The 18,169-nt window shown below is 41.5% G+C and overlaps 3 protein-coding genes across 4 annotated transcripts; 2 read left to right on the top strand and 1 right to left on the bottom strand.

Annotated features, from left to right (window-relative positions):
* Positions 1 to 1,242: 1,242 nt before the first annotated feature.
* LOC116201891 lies at positions 1,243 to 3,879 on the top strand. Of its 2 annotated transcripts, none has more exons than XM_031533342.1 (7): positions 1,243 to 1,410; positions 1,659 to 1,916; positions 2,097 to 2,182; positions 2,270 to 2,416; positions 2,544 to 2,667; positions 3,126 to 3,412; positions 3,509 to 3,879. In XM_031533342.1, the coding sequence occupies exons 2-7, from the start codon at positions 1,721 to 1,723 to the stop codon at positions 3,599 to 3,601; spliced, it is 933 nt and encodes a 310-aa protein (XP_031389202.1). In that variant the 5' UTR covers positions 1,243 to 1,410; positions 1,659 to 1,720; the 3' UTR covers positions 3,602 to 3,879. The 2 variants fall into 2 exon arrangements, with proteins under 2 accessions (XP_031389202.1, XP_031389203.1); XM_031533343.1 differs by having other exon boundaries at positions 1,252 to 1,410; positions 1,689 to 1,916.
* Positions 3,880 to 5,082: 1,203 nt separating this feature from the next.
* On the top strand, positions 5,083 to 11,067 carry LOC116202034 (boron transporter 4-like). The gene is made up of 14 exons (XM_031533542.1): positions 5,083 to 6,216; positions 6,753 to 6,858; positions 6,939 to 7,021; positions 7,120 to 7,312; positions 7,685 to 7,823; positions 7,906 to 8,071; positions 8,198 to 8,364; positions 8,744 to 8,917; positions 9,008 to 9,103; positions 9,185 to 9,301; positions 9,489 to 9,802; positions 9,938 to 10,193; positions 10,383 to 10,514; positions 10,645 to 11,067. Exons 2-14 carry the CDS (start codon positions 6,755 to 6,757, stop codon positions 10,678 to 10,680), a joined length of 1,977 nt encoding a protein of 658 aa, XP_031389402.1. The 5' UTR covers positions 5,083 to 6,216; positions 6,753 to 6,754; the 3' UTR covers positions 10,681 to 11,067.
* A 65-nt stretch (positions 11,068 to 11,132) lies between these two features.
* LOC116202033 (potassium channel AKT1-like) lies at positions 11,133 to 16,316 on the bottom strand. Its single transcript, XM_031533541.1, has 11 exons — positions 15,924 to 16,316; positions 15,153 to 15,518; positions 14,997 to 15,054; positions 14,595 to 14,906; positions 14,223 to 14,468; positions 14,012 to 14,110; positions 13,888 to 13,920; positions 13,621 to 13,806; positions 13,288 to 13,482; positions 13,115 to 13,190; positions 11,133 to 12,146 (listed from the first exon to the last, which is right to left on the bottom strand). Exons 1-11 carry the CDS (start codon positions 16,112 to 16,114, stop codon positions 11,278 to 11,280), a joined length of 2,631 nt encoding a protein of 876 aa, XP_031389401.1. The 5' UTR covers positions 16,115 to 16,316; the 3' UTR covers positions 11,133 to 11,277.
* Between the last annotated feature and the right edge of the window lie 1,853 nt (positions 16,317 to 18,169).

Raw genomic sequence — 18,169 nt, 5'->3', positions numbered from 1 at the left:
TATAGATTATAAAAATAATAATATGATACTTAGTTTCGAGTTGATATTTATGTGATGAAATATTATTTTTATTTTAAAAATTCATAATTATTAAATAATATATAGATTATAAAATTTTTAAAAAAAATCAACAAATGGTATTTTATGATGAGATATCTTTCTAAAAAATATTTTACATTAAAAATAATTCCGAAAGTTAACTTAAAAAAAACTTAGAAAGTTCCATTTAGAAAATTTATATTGCATTAAATGAAGATCACCGTATTATCCAAAAGATTTTATGGTATTTTTGGTTTTATTAAATGAAATATTATTTTAAAAGATTATATTGTTAATTTTATAATTGAATTTAATTTCAATTTTTTTAAAAAACTCATAAAACAAAAAAATTCATTAAGAAACGGAACATTTTAAGGCCATCTGGAATGAAATATTAACTTTCATATGAAAAATTCAAGATTATTAAATAATATATAAATTTAAAAATTTAAAAAAAATCAAAAAATCAGATTTTATGATGAGTTATCTTTTAAAAAATTATTAAAAATAATTCCGAAAAGTTCATTTGGAAAATTCATATTACTTTCAATCGGAGATCACCTTAGTATTCAAATGATTTTATGGTTTTTTCATTTTTTTAAAAATAAAATATTATCTCAAAGGATTTTGTTGCTAATTTTATAATCAAAGATAATTTAAATTTTTTAAAACTAAAAAAATCGAGAAAATTCTATTCAGAAACGAAACGTTCTGAAGTGATCTAATCGGACCCACCTCATATCTTGCCTTCATATATATGTATATATATATATATTATCATAACAAAGACTATTAGATGCTAGAAAATACTCATGCCATCCACTTGATCACCAAATTTTTAAGTTAGTTTTATTTCTATACATATGAACATTACATATATTGGATCATCATCCTGAACAAATTTAAAGAAAACAGGCCTCTGCCAATCTTTACACATTGTAAATGTGGAATGTCTTTTCTTCGAAATTCTACTTTTATCTCGCGTATATATATAAATGAATATTTAATTTTATAGTTGCATTTCGTATATAATAAAGTATTAAAACTATTCACAATATATATATATATATATTTAAAGAATTAATTAAAAGTGCATGTCCGTGCAATGAGCGGGCCGGCAACTAGTTCTGTATTAACTCTCTCCAAAATTCACCCTCCAATGGCTTCATAACTTTAAATCCGAACAGGGTACAAAAGAAAAATAGAGGATAAAAAAAAAATTTAAAAATAGAAATTGTCCGAAGCCTATCCCATCTCTCGCTCCGCCAACCCCCCTCTCTTTCTTATATGATGAATGATATGATTCATTAGTTGACGCCTTCGGCGAAGTCACCGGAGACTTCATCGCCATTGATTCCCTGCAAATCCCAGGTACTTTTCCGGCAATTCAATTCCTTGCTCAACTTCCCAATCACCTTGAATATCCAATTCACGCGGTCGATTGCAATGATCGGCTTCGTCTGAACATGCCCTTGCTCCCAGAATGAATTCGCTACCTCTATCTTGACTAGCAACATACATTTGATGCTGAAATCGGGAGAATTTGATATCACGAGTTTGTATTGAGCTGTATCTCGAAGTTGATCGCTCGAATTGGCCTGTCTTTTTTATGATTCTAGGGTTTTGATTGAACGCTGATCGTGCTGCAGTAGAGTTTCTGAGCTCGTGACTTGTGGAGGATATGAAGGCGGAGGTGGAGCTGGAGCCACCGGAGCCACAGCGCTACCCCAGTGACTCCGATCCTTTGCTTGAGAACCAAGGTGATTCGAGCATCGGAAGATTGAGTGAGATTAATGATGCTGTTGATGATGACCATGATGTCGAGGCCGGTTCGGTTCCTTGTTGCCGCATTTGCCTCGAGAGTGATTGTGAGCCAGGTTGAACCCCCGTTCTTGTCGTGCTGTAATTTGATATGAGTTGATTTGGATTTCATTGGTTGTCTCTTAAGTGTTCGATTCCTTGTACTCGCATTTGCCTCGAGAGTGACAGTGTTCTGTCACCAGAGCTTACATACTCATTGCAAGTCCTGATCTTTGCTCTGCTGCTTAAATTCGTAGAGGATGAATTAATATCTCCATGCATGTGCAAAGGCACTCAGCAATTTGTACATCGTTCCTGTCTGGATCATTGGCGCTCGGTTAAGGTATCTTGTATCCGGTTTGACTCACTGAATGCAGAAGTCAATAATTCTCTGCTGCTGATACAGCCTTTTACATTCACTGATTAACAGGAAGGATTTGCCTTTTCGCATTGCACCACTTGTAAAGCGATGTTTCACCTTAGTGTTGCATTGTTCGAGGATAATACCTGGCGTAAAGTGAAGTTCAGAATTTTCGTGGCTAGGGATGTTTTCCTAGTCTTCTTGGCTGTACAGACTGTGAGTCATCTTACAGACCCCTCTCCACATTTACAGCCTGAGAAATCATGACATTTCCCCCTGCACTCTCATGAAATATAACAATTATATACCAGGGATTAATTGTGTTTATAAATCTACTTTCCAGGTAATTGCAGTCATTGGTGGATTTGCATACATTATGGATAAAGATGGAGCCTTCAGAAACTCATTTAGTGATGGTTGGGATCGCATATTGTCAAAACATCCGATTCCTTTTTACTATTGTATAGGTAAACATCAATTTCTTGTTCTCGGATAATGTGCTGTTCATTTTATTGTCTAAAGCAGTGACCTTCAGAACTTTAATTGCAAACTACAGCTGCTCTGAGTATTTAAGGTTCTCATGGAAATGCAGGGTCTTTAAGGATGAGCTTTGCTTGTTTAACCAGGGAGCACATGAAATTTTCTGCTTTAATTTACTCAATATAATGCTGATTCTGATTCTCCGAAAAAATGGTCAAGTTAGTTGTTGAGTTCTGGACCCGATTTCCAACTCGGTATCATGTTCTGCATGCGCTTTCCTGTCTTATGATTTGATAGACTGTTTTTGTTGGCTGTTTCTTTTGAAGAAATTACAACTTCAACTTAGATTGCTTGCTCATCTCATGCATTGCTGGGTTCAATTGCTGTGGTCTGTACTGTGAATGGCATCAACTTAAATTGACTGCAACTATTGATCAATCTTCAGGCGTTCTGGCCTTCTTTGTGCTGCTTGGGTTCTTTGGCATCATACTTCATTGCTCCTCCCTGAATAGTAATGACCCGAGAATGGCGGGTTGCCAGAACTGCTGCTATGGGTGGGGCATTTTGGATTGTTTTCCCGCTTCCATGGAGGCTTGCTTTGCCCTGGTAGTCGTTTTTGTTGTTATCTTTGCCATTCTCGGCATCGCCTACGGTTTCCTTGCTGCGACCATGGCGATTCAGAGGATATGGCAGAGGCACTATCACATCCTCACCAAGAGGGAACTCACCCAGGTACTTAAGCGATGAGGGTTCCTTGTAGAATCTCCATCAGGCAAATGACATGAACTTGTGGAGGAATAATATTTTTACCTGAATTAATAATTGCAGGAGTACATCGTAGAGGATCTTCGCGGTTGTTACTCCCCGCCCAAACTGGACCCAGAACACGAGGAGCGCTTGAAGATGTTAAAGCTCCTATGATGATCGATGAGGCAGAGCTGATATTGAGACTGAAACTAGTGGTGTGTGTGTACTCTGATCAGTGCAGCGTTTAGCTTGTTATATGAGCAACCAGCTGTTTGTATTTGCTTGTTCAACTGTTTTTGAATTTGTAAAGAAAATGTCGGCATTTGCCGTGATCGTACAATGTTGTCTGTCTATACAGAATCCGTAGGATATGGCTCCGTCTGGCATTCTATGCCAGACAGAATTCGTAATGGAATCAAATGGCATCAGATATGTTAAAATCTTATTTCCCATCTCGTGTGCCTGCTGGAACTTCGAACTAATCAAAATGGCATGTATGCCATTCTAGTAGGCTGATAAATTGGATTCGTGTGTCTCATATACCCATTCATCGCTATCGTCTTGTTCAGTCGATTAATTCAGAGTCATTGTCAGGTTTATCATAGCCGACGGGAGAATCAAACTCGCACCTGCAATGGGATATTGGGATCTCACTCATGAGATCGGTTTAATGCAGAAATTGGATTTTTCTGAGCACAGTTTTTGTGCATGTCCTTTTCTTCTATTCTATGCTTCGATAGCTATGAAGGATTAAATTAGCTGATCTTAGGACGGAGTCTTCAATCCACTTGTTGTGAAATAACGAAATATCAAACATTCCGGTTTGTACTTCAGTTATTTTACCCGGCAAGGACCTCCGGCTCTCTGTGCAAGAGTCTTATCACATTGTAACCTACATAGAAAGCTGTGCTGTGTTTGATCCTGTTGGGCTTCCCTCCAATTTGGAGGAAGTTGGGTTCAAATTGTATTGGGCTTTTATCGGGCTTTAATAGGCCCAAGACCCATTTTAGTTAGGGTTTATATTTGTTAGGCGGCATATATATATATATATATATATATATATATATATAATATATATATATATATATATATATAGCAGTAGCGGCAGAAAAGAATATAGGAGAAGGCTGTAGAAGAAAGAAGCAGCAGACAGCAGAAAAGGGGCAGCCGCAAACAGACAGCAGACAGCAGAACAGAGGAAGAGCAGAGGAGAATTCTGCTCAACAGGGGCAGCGCGCAGCTGGAGATCAAACCTCGATCGGGACATCAAACGAACTCCGATTGGGACGAAATTTTGACAGCAGCTTCACAACACGTGGGGCTAACTTCTGAACGGTCAGAATTTCTATTCGAGCTCTGTAGGTGCTGTTTCAGCTGATTTTGTGAACCACCCGGTGTGGGTGACGAATTTAGTATTTGGGTGATCCAAGAGAGTGTTTCTCTTGAGTTTGGTGATCCAAGGGTTTACCCTTGATGAAAGACATTGTATAATCTTCATAGTGGATCGTTGATTCGGAGTTGGTCCCGTGGTTTTTCCCCACATTGGGGTTTTCCACGTAAAATTCTTGGTGTTGTTTTACTTTACTGCTTGTTGGTTGATTTGATTAGTTCCTATCTCGATTACACTAGAAGGGGAGGAAGATTAATTGCTGCGTTATTGTTTGGTTGAGTACATCCCTAACCCCAACAGATCCAATGATCGCGTTCCCGTTAGCCCTCGCAATCCTGATCTGACAATTCAATCCCACACCACGGGAAACTGTGATGCCGGATTACTTAATCAGAGAGATACGATGAATGAAAAGAACAGAGAGCTCTGGGAGGTCTGGTGAAGGAATCCGGCTTTCAAATCCCGATTCTGAAAAATTGGGCATTGTTCGTTGAAGAAGTTTTAATGGTGTGATTTCCAGGAAAACCATGAATGTTAAGGAGGAGCTTCTTGTTGCACTAACAGTAACGAGTTTCTTCCCCGGTGGACATAAAGAGCACAAAAAACAAGATGCACTTCCTTGCTAAGATGAACGGAACTTGCAGAAACGAACTGTCTAAGCTCGGAGTAGAAGAGGAACGGGGATGAATCCTCTTAGCTCGGATCAGTATGCTTCCACCCATTTCAGTTTTACTCGGGGCAGTTGATTTTGACAAGTATGACCTCTTCGGTTCAACTTGTCTAACCCATATGGTACGACCGGATCTCGGTTGTTAGCTACACAAAACCGCACAATTTGCAACTGCAGACGATTCCTGGTCCAGCCATGTTCCTGGCTTGGTAACTAATTCCGTGACGTAGAAATTGTCTGAGCGGAAATGGGCAAACAAAGATGCAGATTACAGACATGAAAATGGGCTCCTGGACAAACGGAAGGGAGCCACGTGGCAGCAGCCCAATGTGTTGGGACATCATCAGCACAACTCGCGCGGTGTTGTACATTCAATCACAAGGACAGAGAGAGAACCGGATGCTGTAGCCATCTCCAGCCTTGTCATTAGATGTCCCCCATCCCCCTTCCTTCCCAACCCAAAAATAATAATAATAATAAAATAACTGGAAAAAAAAAAATTAGAAGAGCCAAAGTAACTAACTTTTTTTAGCCATTTTCAACAAACTCTCCCTTCCTCCCTCCAATTACTGTTTTTGTCTCCTTTTCTTGAAAATTGCGTTTCAAATCTCAGGGTCTGTGTATGATCCTCTGATTGAAGCCGGGGCTGGAAAAGTCCTTGATATCTTCCTCCGGGGAAAAGGACGCCGATTCATCGATCGGCGTCGAATTTCCAGGTTTGGGATTCGGGTTCGTTCTGTTGCTACCTCTCTCTTTCTCTCTCTCCCTTCTCCTTGACAATGCTCATTGTCTGCCTTCCCCCGCCTTGAGATCGCCGCATTGTCGTAGAATCATCATTGGCAAGCTTTTCATGTTTTGATTTTGATACGACGTTGAATTTTTAGTTCTTGAAATAATATATATGTTGCACCGATCATCATTCAAATTTCCATATGATCGTTTACGCCGCTAGTGGCAGATAGTTCTCAAACGATTACCGGTAACAGTTTTAGTGTTCACTTTTGATGGAAAAGAACGAAGAAAAATGTGTAGGAAAACAGATTGAGGAATCTTGAGTTGAAATATTCGATACATCATAATTCAGATGAAAGATACAGAGCTGTTAGAAATTCCGGAAAGCGTTTTGTTCTCGTTCCAAGTGACTAGCCTGGTGTCCTGATCTTTAGTTAAAAGCCCAACCCCAATAAACATTGTATTGTATCTTGATTCTGTATGCCGTCCATTTCTAACTTTGTTTTTAATAATTTCTGTTCGATCGAGATCAGCCATGGACAACGTAAGACGTCCATTCAGAGGGATTATACAGGACTATAGAGGTAGGAAAGCATGCTACAAGCAGGATTGGTGCGGTGCTCTTTGTTCTGGAGCCAGGTAAAGCTCGACCATTTTGAAGGTGAAAAGGTATGTCACAAGGAAAATCTCACACTGATTCATTTTCGCTTACTTTGCAGGATCTTGGCTCCGACTACCTACATATTCTTTGCATCGGCGCTCCCAGTGATTGCATTCGGAGAGCAGCTCAGTAAAGAAACAAGTGTGATGCATTATTAATTCTCTCCTGTTCAGCTAATTGAAATAAGCATTTCACTTTTCTGGTTTTTTGTTCAACGAATATTTTTCTGACAATTTCAGATGGAAGTTTGAGCACCGTGGAGACTCTTGCTTCGACTGCTATATGTGGGATTATACATTCAATATTCGGGGGGCAGCCGCTGTTGATCCTTGGGGTGGCAGAGCCCACAGTGATAATGTATGCTTACTTATACAATTTCGCCAAGAAACAGCCTGATCTCGGGCAAGAGCTCTACTTGGCATGGGCCGGGTGGTAAGAAGAATCTCTCTCCCCCTTCTCTGTAACATACATATCCCTCGACGACCATGTTCTAAAAGCTATTTTCAGTTTTTCTGGAAACCTGAGCTATACGCTGATCGCAGCAGCTAGCTGCTATGGCTCTCCTGTGATTCATGAAAAGCTTTCAAAGTTTAGCCGATTCTTGTACAATCGGCTTTTCATGCTTCATGATCTTTGGTGGAACTTGGTGGGGAAAAGGCTTCTCATTCATGATCAAATGATTCAATATGTTCGAGTTTTCTGGAGAATGTTTTCTTGCAAGGGAGAGTGCCAAACTGAGAACACTAAAAAATGGAGAATGTTTGGAAGCCAAATCAACTTGTAAGAATGGGAAAACCATTGCAGGGTCTGTGTATGGACGGCTCTTCTACTCATCTTTCTTGCAATATTCAATGCCTGCACGATCATCAACAAATTCACGAGGGTAGCGGGGGAACTGTTCGGCATGTTAATTGCTGTTCTGTTCTTTCAAGAGTTTATTAAGGTGAGGCACATGCCGTCCTGATCTTGAATATACACCAAACAAACAAAATATCATAAAACTCCGTGATGTAAATGATATGCAGGGTGTCGTCGGCGAATTCAAAGTCCCTGCTGCTGAAAACCCGCATGAAGACAAATTTCAGTTTCAGTGGCTTTATGTGAATGGACTCCTTGGTGTTATATTCTCATTTGGCCTCCTCTACACTGCCAGGAAAAGCAGAGATGCCAGGTCATGGCGATACGGTTCAGGTTCGTAAAAATGGTTGACAAATCTGTTTACAACAGTTCAATCGTGTGGGACGCTGATTCTGGAACTGTGCTTTACTTTCCCCGGAATTTTTTAGCCTATGAGTTGATTTTCCATTTTTTCACCAGGGTGGCTCCGAAGCTTTATAGCTGATTACGGCGTCACTCTGCTAGTGTTGCTGTGGTCTGCTATGGCTTTCTCCGTACCAAGCAGTGTTCCTTCAGAGATTCCGAGGAGACTCTTCAGCCCTCTCCCTTGGGATTCTTCTTCTCTGCAGCACTGGTCTGTGATGAAGGTACATATCGATCGTTTTCTTAGAAAGCCCATTCTCATCTTAACGCAAGTAATCCTACTACCTCATTTCGGCATTTCTTCGGTGCAAAAAACATTCTAGTTCATTCCATTCTAGAAGTTACTACATGCTCTTAGAATGAAACCATGGCAAAATCTAGTTGCAAGAAAGATGTTTGTATGGAGTGATCCAACAAAGAAGACACAGATCCCATCTTAATTCTTCATGCCAGTTAGCTCAGAGAACCTAGTCACTCATTACTCCGTATCATCGGGATAAAACTCATAGATTGTGATGAATGATGATTACCATTCTTCTTTGGTAGCAAGCCGCGGAAGACTTTTTTCATTTGCAACTTTTTTCTTGGCATTGAAATTTGCAGGACATGGGAAAGGTGTCAGCGAAGTACATATTTGCAGCCATCATTCCTGCAATAATGATCGCAGGTCTTTACTTCTTTGACCACAGTGTGGCCTCCCAAATGGCACAGCAGAAGGAATTCAACCTCAAGAACCCATCGGCTTACCATTATGACATCCTACTTCTCGGAATTATGGTGAGTGTCTGAATCTTCCCTTGACTCCATTCCATACTATCATAGCTCGAGTATCTCACACATTCTTCTCCGGTTTGAATTATTTACCAGACTCTCGTGTGTGGATTGATCGGGCTTCCTCCATCAAACGGTGTACTTCCACAGTCTCCGATGCATACCAAGAGTCTAGCAACCCTCAAGAAACAGGTGAGTGTATGCAAAAGATATGTATGGAGTCAGCTTATATAAAAAGTTACTTCCAATTGTATAACCATCCCACAATCTCAGTTGATTAGAAAGAAGATGGTTGAGAGTGCGAAGGAGTGCATCAAGCAACAAGCTACCAAGCACGAGATCTACGGAAGGATGCAGGAGGTTTTCATCGAAATGGATGAAGCCCCAGCTGTAAGTTACTATGTTCACATCTGAATCGAGCACAGTTCGATTTGATGGCAACTCAGATTCTATTTTCAGTTCGTAATATTATTCATGCCAAGATGAATGCACATAGATATGGCGAGAGATGCATAATATTTCTCCTTCCAGAAACTATTTATGTTTGGCAGTATTAAAATTGGCATTTCTGATGCAGCATGCTGCCACTAAGGATCTTGAGCAGTTGAAGGATGCGGTGCTCAAAAGCGATGACGAGAGCTGGAAAGAAGGCAGCTTCGACCCGAAGCACATAGACGCTCACTTGCCTGTCAGAGTCAATGAGCAGAGAGTGAGCAACTTACTACAATCCCTTCTAGTGGGAGCTTCACTGCTCGCTATGCCTCTGATCAGGAAGATACCGACATCGGTCCTCTGGGGGTACTTCGCTTACATGGCCATCGACAGTCTTCCTGGAAACCAATTCTGGGAGAGGATTCTACTCCTTTTCGTTCCTCCAGGACGCCGATTCAAGTGAGTTTACTATGCATCCCATTCACCTCTACTCTTCCGTTTCATTTGCTTAGCTCATGATAGGGAGTAGCAAACGGTGCTTGATATGGATACTTGTCATTGCTTTCTGATGTGATACTTTTTAACTGTTGGCAGGGTCCTCCAAGGGGCCCACGCATCATTCGTCGAGTCGGTGCCATACAAGTCGATGGCGGCATTCACGACTTTCCAGTTCATATATCTGGTCTTATGTTTCGGAATCACGTGGATACCTATTGCCGGGATTTTGTTCCCACTGCCTTTCTTTTTGCTGATAAGCATAAGGGAACACGTGCTTCCCAAGTTCTTCCACCCACTTTACCTCCACGAGCTGGATGCAGCAGAGTACGAAGAAATTCCAGCTGGTTACGCGGTAAATACTGATCAACAACTGACCTCCTGCTTCGTTTAACTCAGTGGCTTTTACATCGGTATTTACAGAGGAAAAAAGAAAACCACTAAAAGGAAGGCTAGTAGATAACATCTTCAGACTGAATGATAGCATCCTCGAACCTGTACTGATCTTCTGCATCTGTTTTGTTACGAACTTTGAATTAAACAGGGAGTTGAAGGGGCCTCGGATGAAGACTCCCGTATGGAGGTGGATGACTCGGAAATATTAGATGAGATGACAACCCACAGAGGAGAACTGAAGCATAGATCCTTAAGCATTAGCAGTGACAAGCTCGCTCACGTATGACACTCATTCCTATTGTCACTTGTTCGGTAGTGAGCTCTTCTAGAATGGGTAACTGAAACCGGTCAGTTCAGCTGAACCCATTTGATAGCGGCTTCTAACGTGTGCAAGTGTTTCCACTCTGCAGATCTTCCCGGAGCATGAACGCTCGGGTTCACAGTGACAAACCTGATTCGAAAGGGGGGCTCATTAGGCTGTGATACTCATATAGAAACTTTTCACTTCTCCTGATGTCCAATTAGGATGGGAAAGGATAACAAAAGGAAGGAGAAGCCGATACCGAAATCGGCGAACAGGGGAAGGAAACTTCTTCGAACTAATTTTCTCTCTTCGAAAGCTTACAGAAGAGTTGGCAATATAAGCTAATGACGTGTATGTGCTATTGTAGGTTGAACACGAAATTCATCTGTAATACAACTTAAATAAGTTGATCATCATAAACCCCCCACAATTCTTTAATCCCTTTACATAATGTAACCTCTCTCTCAACCCACAATATATATTTTTATTTTCTTTTTTTTTCTATAGTTATTTTAGTATTTTTAGGATATGAATGTGAGAAGCCACTAGAAAATTTCTTGACAATGAATCTTTTTTGGATGGATTTGTCTTAATTTTTTTTCAAAATAATACTGTATAATGTACATTGCATTGCGTTCACTTCTGTCAATATAAACAGCAGAGAGAGGAAGCTTCTTAATGCATAAGAAATCACATCGGAGAAACAAAAACTTATAACTGAAAACGAAACCATTCTCCTCTAGGAGACGTTTCCGTCCTCGTCATCAAGGGTTTGGACTTCTTTGGATCCCTTATCGCGGACAAATATCAGATGATCTCCATCCTTGATGATCTCTATATTGTCTATTTCTGCTCTCTCCTTGCTCAGAACCTTGTCGGGCAAGAAACCAAACTTTTTGAACCCGATTTCAAGCAGCTCTTGTAAGCTCCCAGGAAGCACCACAAGCTTCATGCCAGTTTCCCCGGCCTCAGGGAAGCTCACTGTCACCCGAGTGCGGTTCTGTATACTAATTTTCTTGGCATTTCGATTCAGCTCTCTCTCATTGGTATGAACTGCCGAGATGATCCCGAAGAGGGAGTTTTGGAAGTAGTTCTTGGTCCTTCGCATTGGGCGATCCATAAACCGACCCTCCTCAGATGCAGGCTGGACCATTGGGTTACTTGAGAATCGCCCTAGCCCATGGGATATCATGGGCTGCATCTCTGGGACGATAACAACAGACGGGGCTTTGGTCTTCCTGTGAGACCGAAAGAGCAGTTTTATTTCATCGTGACCCTGCTGCTCTGCAAGGTCCCGCGGGGTCCACCCATGGATATCGGGCTTATCAATGTCCGCACCTTTGTCCAGGAGGAACTCGACAACCTTAAAGCTGTCTTCCGACACTGCCACATGGAGTGCGGTGGTGCCGTCGCTCCTCGGGGCTTTAACATCACCCCCGAGTCGAGCAATCTCCTCCAGCAAGTGCAGGTTGTTCTTTTCCACCGCGATGCACGAGAAGTGGCCCACATCCCCATGGCTCAGGTCAGCTCCATTTTCTAGCAGGACCTTTTCTACTGACTCGTGGTTGCCTAGCATTGCCTCCCATAATGGCACATTCCCATCGGAATCTGAAAATGTGATCTCTAACGTTTAGTAGACAAAATGTGCAGGGGAACATGCTGCAAGAAATACAGTCCGTGTTTGCTGAGGACCCATCGGCCAATATAGTCCGGATCCCCATTTTAAAAACTAATGGTGCGTTTGATTTTAGAGTTAAAAGTAAGTTTGATTTTGATTTTGATTTTCATAGTGGAAAATGACAAATGAGATGAGATTATAAATTCGACTTGGAAAACGTGTATTTTTGTTGTGTAGTATGTTGAGTTAAAATCAAAATCATGATTCTAAAATCAAACTTACAAATCAAACGGGGCCTAAATAACTTCTTAAGTACTAATTAATCGTATTAAGAAGAAGAGAAAATGGGCTTTAATCCGTGAATAGCAAGTAGCGTATACTTTACATAAAGAGCGAAGATAAGTCAATGCATCAATAAGTCTCTGTCAAGCTATTTAAATAAATGGAAACGCCACCTGTTTTTAAGACGAGTGCACATGGAATGGAAGCCCCTAAACAATCATATATCAGCAGAAGACTTACGGATAATTGAATTATCAAGTAAATGGAAAGCATGATCTAAGCCGGCACGATCTGTTTCGGATAAGAGTTCAAAAAGAAATCAACTTCAACTTTCTTTAATGAATCAAACTAATACTTATTTGGGTAACTGAATCAAACTAATATTTGATGTCCATTATTTTAACTGTCAAAAGGGTTGAAGTCGTTTATTGTCGATAAACACGCAGCGGGTTGGGACTAGTATATTTAGTGTTCTGATAACCTCATCAGAAGTGAAGGAACTAGTGGAAGATATTGCTTGTCACAAACTAGTGGGAGCAAATACTATTTCCAATGGACTTGCAGAAAATAAATTTATCAGTAACCTGCCGGATGACCGTTTTCGAGGATGCGACTGACTTACTGTCCGGGTGTCAAAAGTAGTAAGGAATACGATTGATGGGCAGTTCGAAAGTACCTCTGCTGTGGACATTCGCACTGTAATCCAAGAGAAGGCGCGCGCAGTTCTCACTCCCATTGGATGCAGCAATGTGCTGAGAAAAGCAAAACAGAACTAGATAATCAACTTGGGAGAAGGAAACAGTTATGGATCATTTAGAACCAGAATCCTTCGAAATAATTTTTTCACACCAGAGGTGTCCTCCCACTGTTGTCTGATTCGTTCGGATCGAGACCTCGTCTCAACAACTGACCCAACAGCACGTCATCCCCTCTCTGTGTCGCGAAAGACAGGCTAAGTGGTAAGTCCATTCTACCACGGGCGAGCATGTTCTCTGTCTCGATCAACATGCCGTCCAGGATCGGGTCTTTGAGATCCTTCAAATGCTAAACCCCCCCAACAATGAGACCAGCAAGAAAAAAGATAAAAACGCTAATCAGGTCAGTGAAAAGCTAGTCCGCTGTCAATAAATCGGCTCAAAAAAATGGCAGTTGAGTTGAATGATAGTGTTCTTGAAGACATGCCTGAATCAGGTTGTTCATAACAACAGTCCCATCTCCAGCATTGGATTGGATTATATTGAGGAATGTTGTCCGATTAAGCCGAAGGAGCTGGCTCAATCGTTTAGTCCGTAAAGTGAAAAGCTGCGGCCGGAAGCATAAAACGCCAATCTCGCCGCAAATATCTCCCGTTTTTAACTCTCCAACAACCTGAAACGACTTGATCGAATTGGTAAGCTGGTCCATGTAACAGCTATTGCTTTCGAGCAGAGAAATTCTCGTAAAGCCTACCTGTTCGGTTCCATTTCCAGTAATCAGCCTATCCTGCAGAAGTAGTAACGTGTGATTATAAGAACATTGGACCAATATTGGAAACAGCTCATTCAAGAAAATGGGGTTTGAGAGAAAGTAATACCATTGCACCGGTAACAAGAATGTAGAAGTCTGTAGGCGCTTCATTTTGCAGAATCACATCCTCTTTGGGCGGGAAATACTCGGCTTTCATCTCCGAAACCTTGACAAGTACAAAAAATAAGAGGGCCGAATAAAGCATGTCTGTCGAAAGCACGGAGAACTCGCAAAAGCAAAAACATCAAAGTCGACGAGCTAGTCAATTTTTTCAGTACCAATTGGAAGAGCACATCATGGGAGACTCCACGGAACAAGTAGACCTTGTCTACGAGAGAGTAGAAAAGATAGTGCGAAATGCTGGACCGAATGGCCTTAGGGAGAGAATCGAGAGCCTTGTTCTGTTGAAGCCCCTCGGAATCTGTCCTGAACTTCAAGCACAAGTGCGCGAGCATCTGGTCTTGCAACCGAGGATGCAGCTGGTTCCGCATAGAAAAATTCGAGGCTGCTTGTATTGTATTCCTCTATGAACAAATCAATAACCACAGAAAAATCATTATCACTACGCGTAAATATTCGGCTTTCGGGAAGATCTGTTGCTCAGAATTGTTGATTCGGATAAAAAAGGACCAGAGAAGTCTTTTACTTACAAAGTTTCTCGTGCGTCTAGTTCCATGGACAACCAAGTTGGTCATGTTACCGATCAAGTAGGCCGTCAGCCCGATGTTGAAGAGAATGTAGAAGATGTCAAAAATCATTTCCCCAGTGTTAACAGGATGTAGATCTCCATAACCAACAGTAGTCAAAGTCGTGATTGACCAGTAAAGAGTCGTCACGTAACGGTTCCACAGGCTCTCTTCGAGAGTCATGGAGGCTCCGATCCATGTTCTCTCTCGATCGTGATAACGGGCTGCCAGGAGATAGTAGAAGCACCCCGCACAATGAACTGCGAAAAGGGTGACCTACCGGGAAAATAAACAAATTTCTTCGTGAGATTACGATGACTAAAGAAGTTCATGTCTTGGAAATCACCTGCTACGCATAATACTTACACTAGTGAGCTTTGTGCATCGGACCCAGAAGTAGTTATAATTCCGATCTTTCTCCAGTCTATTCCAAGAAAAACCGATGAAAATGAATCATATCTCTAACATAGTTTCCATAGAAGAACCGTAAGATGACTCACAGGATGGAACAAACAAATCTACCTTGCGAATAGGGCGCTGACTCTTCGGAGACGCCAAAGCCGAAGCATGTTGTAGAAGCCATAAGATCGAAGTGGCGGAGGGGTGATCTTCCGAGCAAGCTCAGAGGGGATTGTGGATATAACATCGAAGGCAAACCATGTACTTGTGTACCTCCACGCGATCTTCTTATGATCATCGACAAGCAAGTAAGAAGATTTGTCGAGGTAGGCCACCAAGAAGGTTAGAATGATGTCGATGGCAAAGAACGCATTGACAATGTTATCAGCAATAGACAGGGGCTGTGACGGTTTCTTGAGGAAGCCAAACTCGTATGGGGATACCCAGGCAGTATACACCACGAGAAGAACCAAAAAGTTCTGCCATACCCTGCAACAATCGGTTTGATCCCCCAGTTACTATGGAAAAGAAATGATTGTCCGATTTCTAGTAAGAGGTAGTCCGATGAACTATAGCAAACGGTTTTTGCATTGTAGATGCTGTAACATGGTGGGTACAGTCTTACTTGGAATTCAAGCCACTGTTATTTCAAGTATGTCGGGAGAAAAATTCAAATGTTCCGAGATGGAAAAGGAATGATAGGATTGACATAGATGCATCTACAGCAAGTCCGAATTCACGAGGTTTTTTGTCATCAAATGGATTTGGAATATTAACTGATACAAGTGTCCGATCATAGGACTAATCATTGAAAAAGAAAACTTGTTTAATCATGTAGAAAGAACCAAATGGAAAAGGAAAAAGTAAATGGACCTGCTGTCAAACTTGTCTTACCGGTAACGATGATCGTAAGGGGAAATAATGAACCGCCGGAGCTGGACTCTCCGGTTGCTCCTGGCACCAAGCGAAGGCAAGATCCCAGTGGAGAGACTGTAGTGGCTTCCGTCCCTCGACAGCTCCTGAATCTCTTCATGACCGCAGACTGAGACACCCCAGATGCCCCGGCTTTGTGTATTGCCTGCCATTGTTGAGGCTGCTGCTCTGAGGAGCTCCCTCAGACCTCACTTGCTCATGTATGGTTTCTGATTATGGAAAAGGTCAACTCTGTCTTCTCTCTTACTCTGTCTCTTCCTGTTGCCCCCAGCCATTTTTTTCTTGATCATGACTTGTCCGTAGAAATATTATTCATTATGGATTAATATAATGAACACAAGAAGGAATTATTTTCAGCCGACGATTTTGGGTCTAAGCAGTAGATTGTTTATTTTACAATTCCTGATCGTGAATGATTGTTGGCAGTTGTCAATTCGTGCTACTTAATTTATTATTTCTTTTTCTAAGTCAAATTTGCTGCAGGACTTCTCATCAACAAGATCAGACAGATGTCTGTGCAGCTCCTCAAGGCGAAAACTGGACGATTTCCGGTTCCAGGTAGCCCTTTCTTCATCCCGGTTCATCTCGAGCCAAGTTTACACGAGTGGAATACTTTTGAGAGACTTTATTATCGGAACCTGCAAGTGCAACTCTTGGAGATCACACCTCGCACTTACATGTCACATCACTCCGCAGAGCCGGAAGGTCGAACATAATTTTCAGTCGAGTTCTTCAAATTCATTTGTTATGGCAGATGTTGAGGATGCATTAGGCTGCTTTTTAAGTATGAACTGATGCGTATCCCATCAGTTCTTTTTGGGCTTGCTCGGTATTCATTATCGTTGCGGAGTTCTTGCTTTGCGAAAACCTGGTGCTTTAGCCCCAAGCCATAGTCCAAACAATGTTGCCTTGCTGGTTTTGAGATCCCGGATCCTGCCTCATGACCTATGATGAAAAAAAAAATCCTATATTTTCATCAAATATCTATTGCCCTTTCTATGTTGCTGGTTTATACGTAACTATTCAAAGTAGCCCCTATTGATCGATCACGATGAAATTCGATACGACTGTTTCGAGTATAACCCTACGACTGAGCCTATACAAGAAAAGACCGAGACTTGACAAAGGAGAAGACCACAAAGAAGCTGAGCAGTGAACTTCATTATAGAGCCAATAAAAGATGGGCCTCTCTTTCTACGAACGATTGAAATGTGGAGATGGGCCTTTTGCACTTAGGTGTCTGCAGAACTCAGGGCCCAAATAAACCGTCAACTGAGGCAGGACACGGTACAATTACGAACAAGTTACTTACGATCTTGTTGGGAAGGAACTCAGATAATAGACCAAGCAACGGCAGTTTGTTGATTTTCCTCGGCTACTTTGCATGACCAGACATTGAAGTTCAGTTGTGCATCCTGGGGATTCGACGATGTTGTACTAAGGTGAAGTGGAAATAGCCGAATTTGCTCATCGATGAACATTTGACATGGGATATTGTAAGAGAAATCATGTATAATGTTCGAAGACGATTCGAGCATCTAGAGGGGACTGGAAGGTCTGAGTGTTGTTGGTCCTTGCTCCTTATCCTTAGAGCTTCGTTGATCCACCTTCATGATTTACTCGATAATCTCGAAATAAGAGTGACATAACGTACAGAGTCAATAAAAATTCATGTGGGATTCATGTCTTTTCTCGTAAGAGCTATCATAAGCTCATATATTATAATATAAGATCTCACTGCATCGTCCCTATAGCATGACTAGTATATTAAGGTACAATAAACCGCATGGGTCCTATTCTATTCGAGGGGCTAAAAGAATCCGAAAATGAAAGGGAAAGGGAATGGAGGAAAAGGAAGAAGCAGACGAGGAGACAGAGGAGGAGGAGGGGCACTTCAATTCATTAGGCCTATGAGATGGGCTGCCATGGGAACATTTCGACATGTGAAGCTGGGCTTTTCCACTTCGGCTCTGCAAAAAATTTATGGCCAAGGAAACATCAACGGAAGTTTATCTTGCAAATGCCTCAGCGAAATCGTCGATTAGACCCGACTCCGATCTCGCTCAACTCAGAGGCTATCGATAAATACGTACAGAAGTCCAATATTCTTGCTCATTCGACCTAAAATTACTGTTACGTTCCTTTCAAAAATCAGATGACGCAGTCTATAAGGGCTCTTATCACTGGAAGAAAAGTCGGGTCATCAG

The sequence above is a fragment of the Punica granatum genome, chromosome 3, assembly GCF_007655135.1.
Source record: "Punica granatum isolate Tunisia-2019 chromosome 3, ASM765513v2, whole genome shotgun sequence".
Classification (NCBI taxonomy): domain Eukaryota; kingdom Viridiplantae; phylum Streptophyta; class Magnoliopsida; order Myrtales; family Lythraceae; genus Punica; species Punica granatum.
Note: the sequence above shows the minus strand (reverse complement) of the source record. Positions and strands in the feature narration are given on the sequence as shown.

Bases quoted from the DNA above. Each gene is read 5' to 3' on its own strand.
- LOC116201891 (XM_031533342.1), top strand. From the start codon at position 1,721: ATGAAGGCGGAGGTGGAGCTGGAGCCACCGGAGCCACAGCGCTACCCC. The intron at 2,668-3,125 runs GTAAACATCAAT...ATCAATCTTCAG, and splicing joins TCCTTTTTACTATTGTATAG to GCGTTCTGGCCTTCTTTGTG. The intron at 3,413-3,508 runs GTACTTAAGCGA...TAATAATTGCAG, and splicing joins CCAAGAGGGAACTCACCCAG to GAGTACATCGTAGAGGATCT.
- LOC116202034 (XM_031533542.1), top strand. From the start codon at position 6,755: ATGGACAACGTAAGACGTCCATTCAGAGGGATTATACAGGACTATAGA. The intron at 7,824-7,905 runs GTGAGGCACATG...AATGATATGCAG, and splicing joins TCTTTCAAGAGTTTATTAAG to GGTGTCGTCGGCGAATTCAA. The intron at 8,918-9,007 runs GTGAGTGTCTGA...ATTATTTACCAG, and splicing joins TCCTACTTCTCGGAATTATG to ACTCTCGTGTGTGGATTGAT.
- LOC116202033 (XM_031533541.1), bottom strand. From the start codon at position 16,114: ATGGCAGGCAATACACAAAGCCGGGGCATCTGGGGTGTCTCAGTCTGC. The intron at 14,469-14,594 runs GTAAGTAAAAGA...ATTTGTTCATAG, and splicing joins CTAGACGCACGAGAAACTTT to AGGAATACAATACAAGCAGC. The intron at 13,191-13,287 runs GTGTGAAAAAAT...TGCTTTTCTCAG, and splicing joins ACAGTGGGAGGACACCTCTG to CACATTGCTGCATCCAATGG.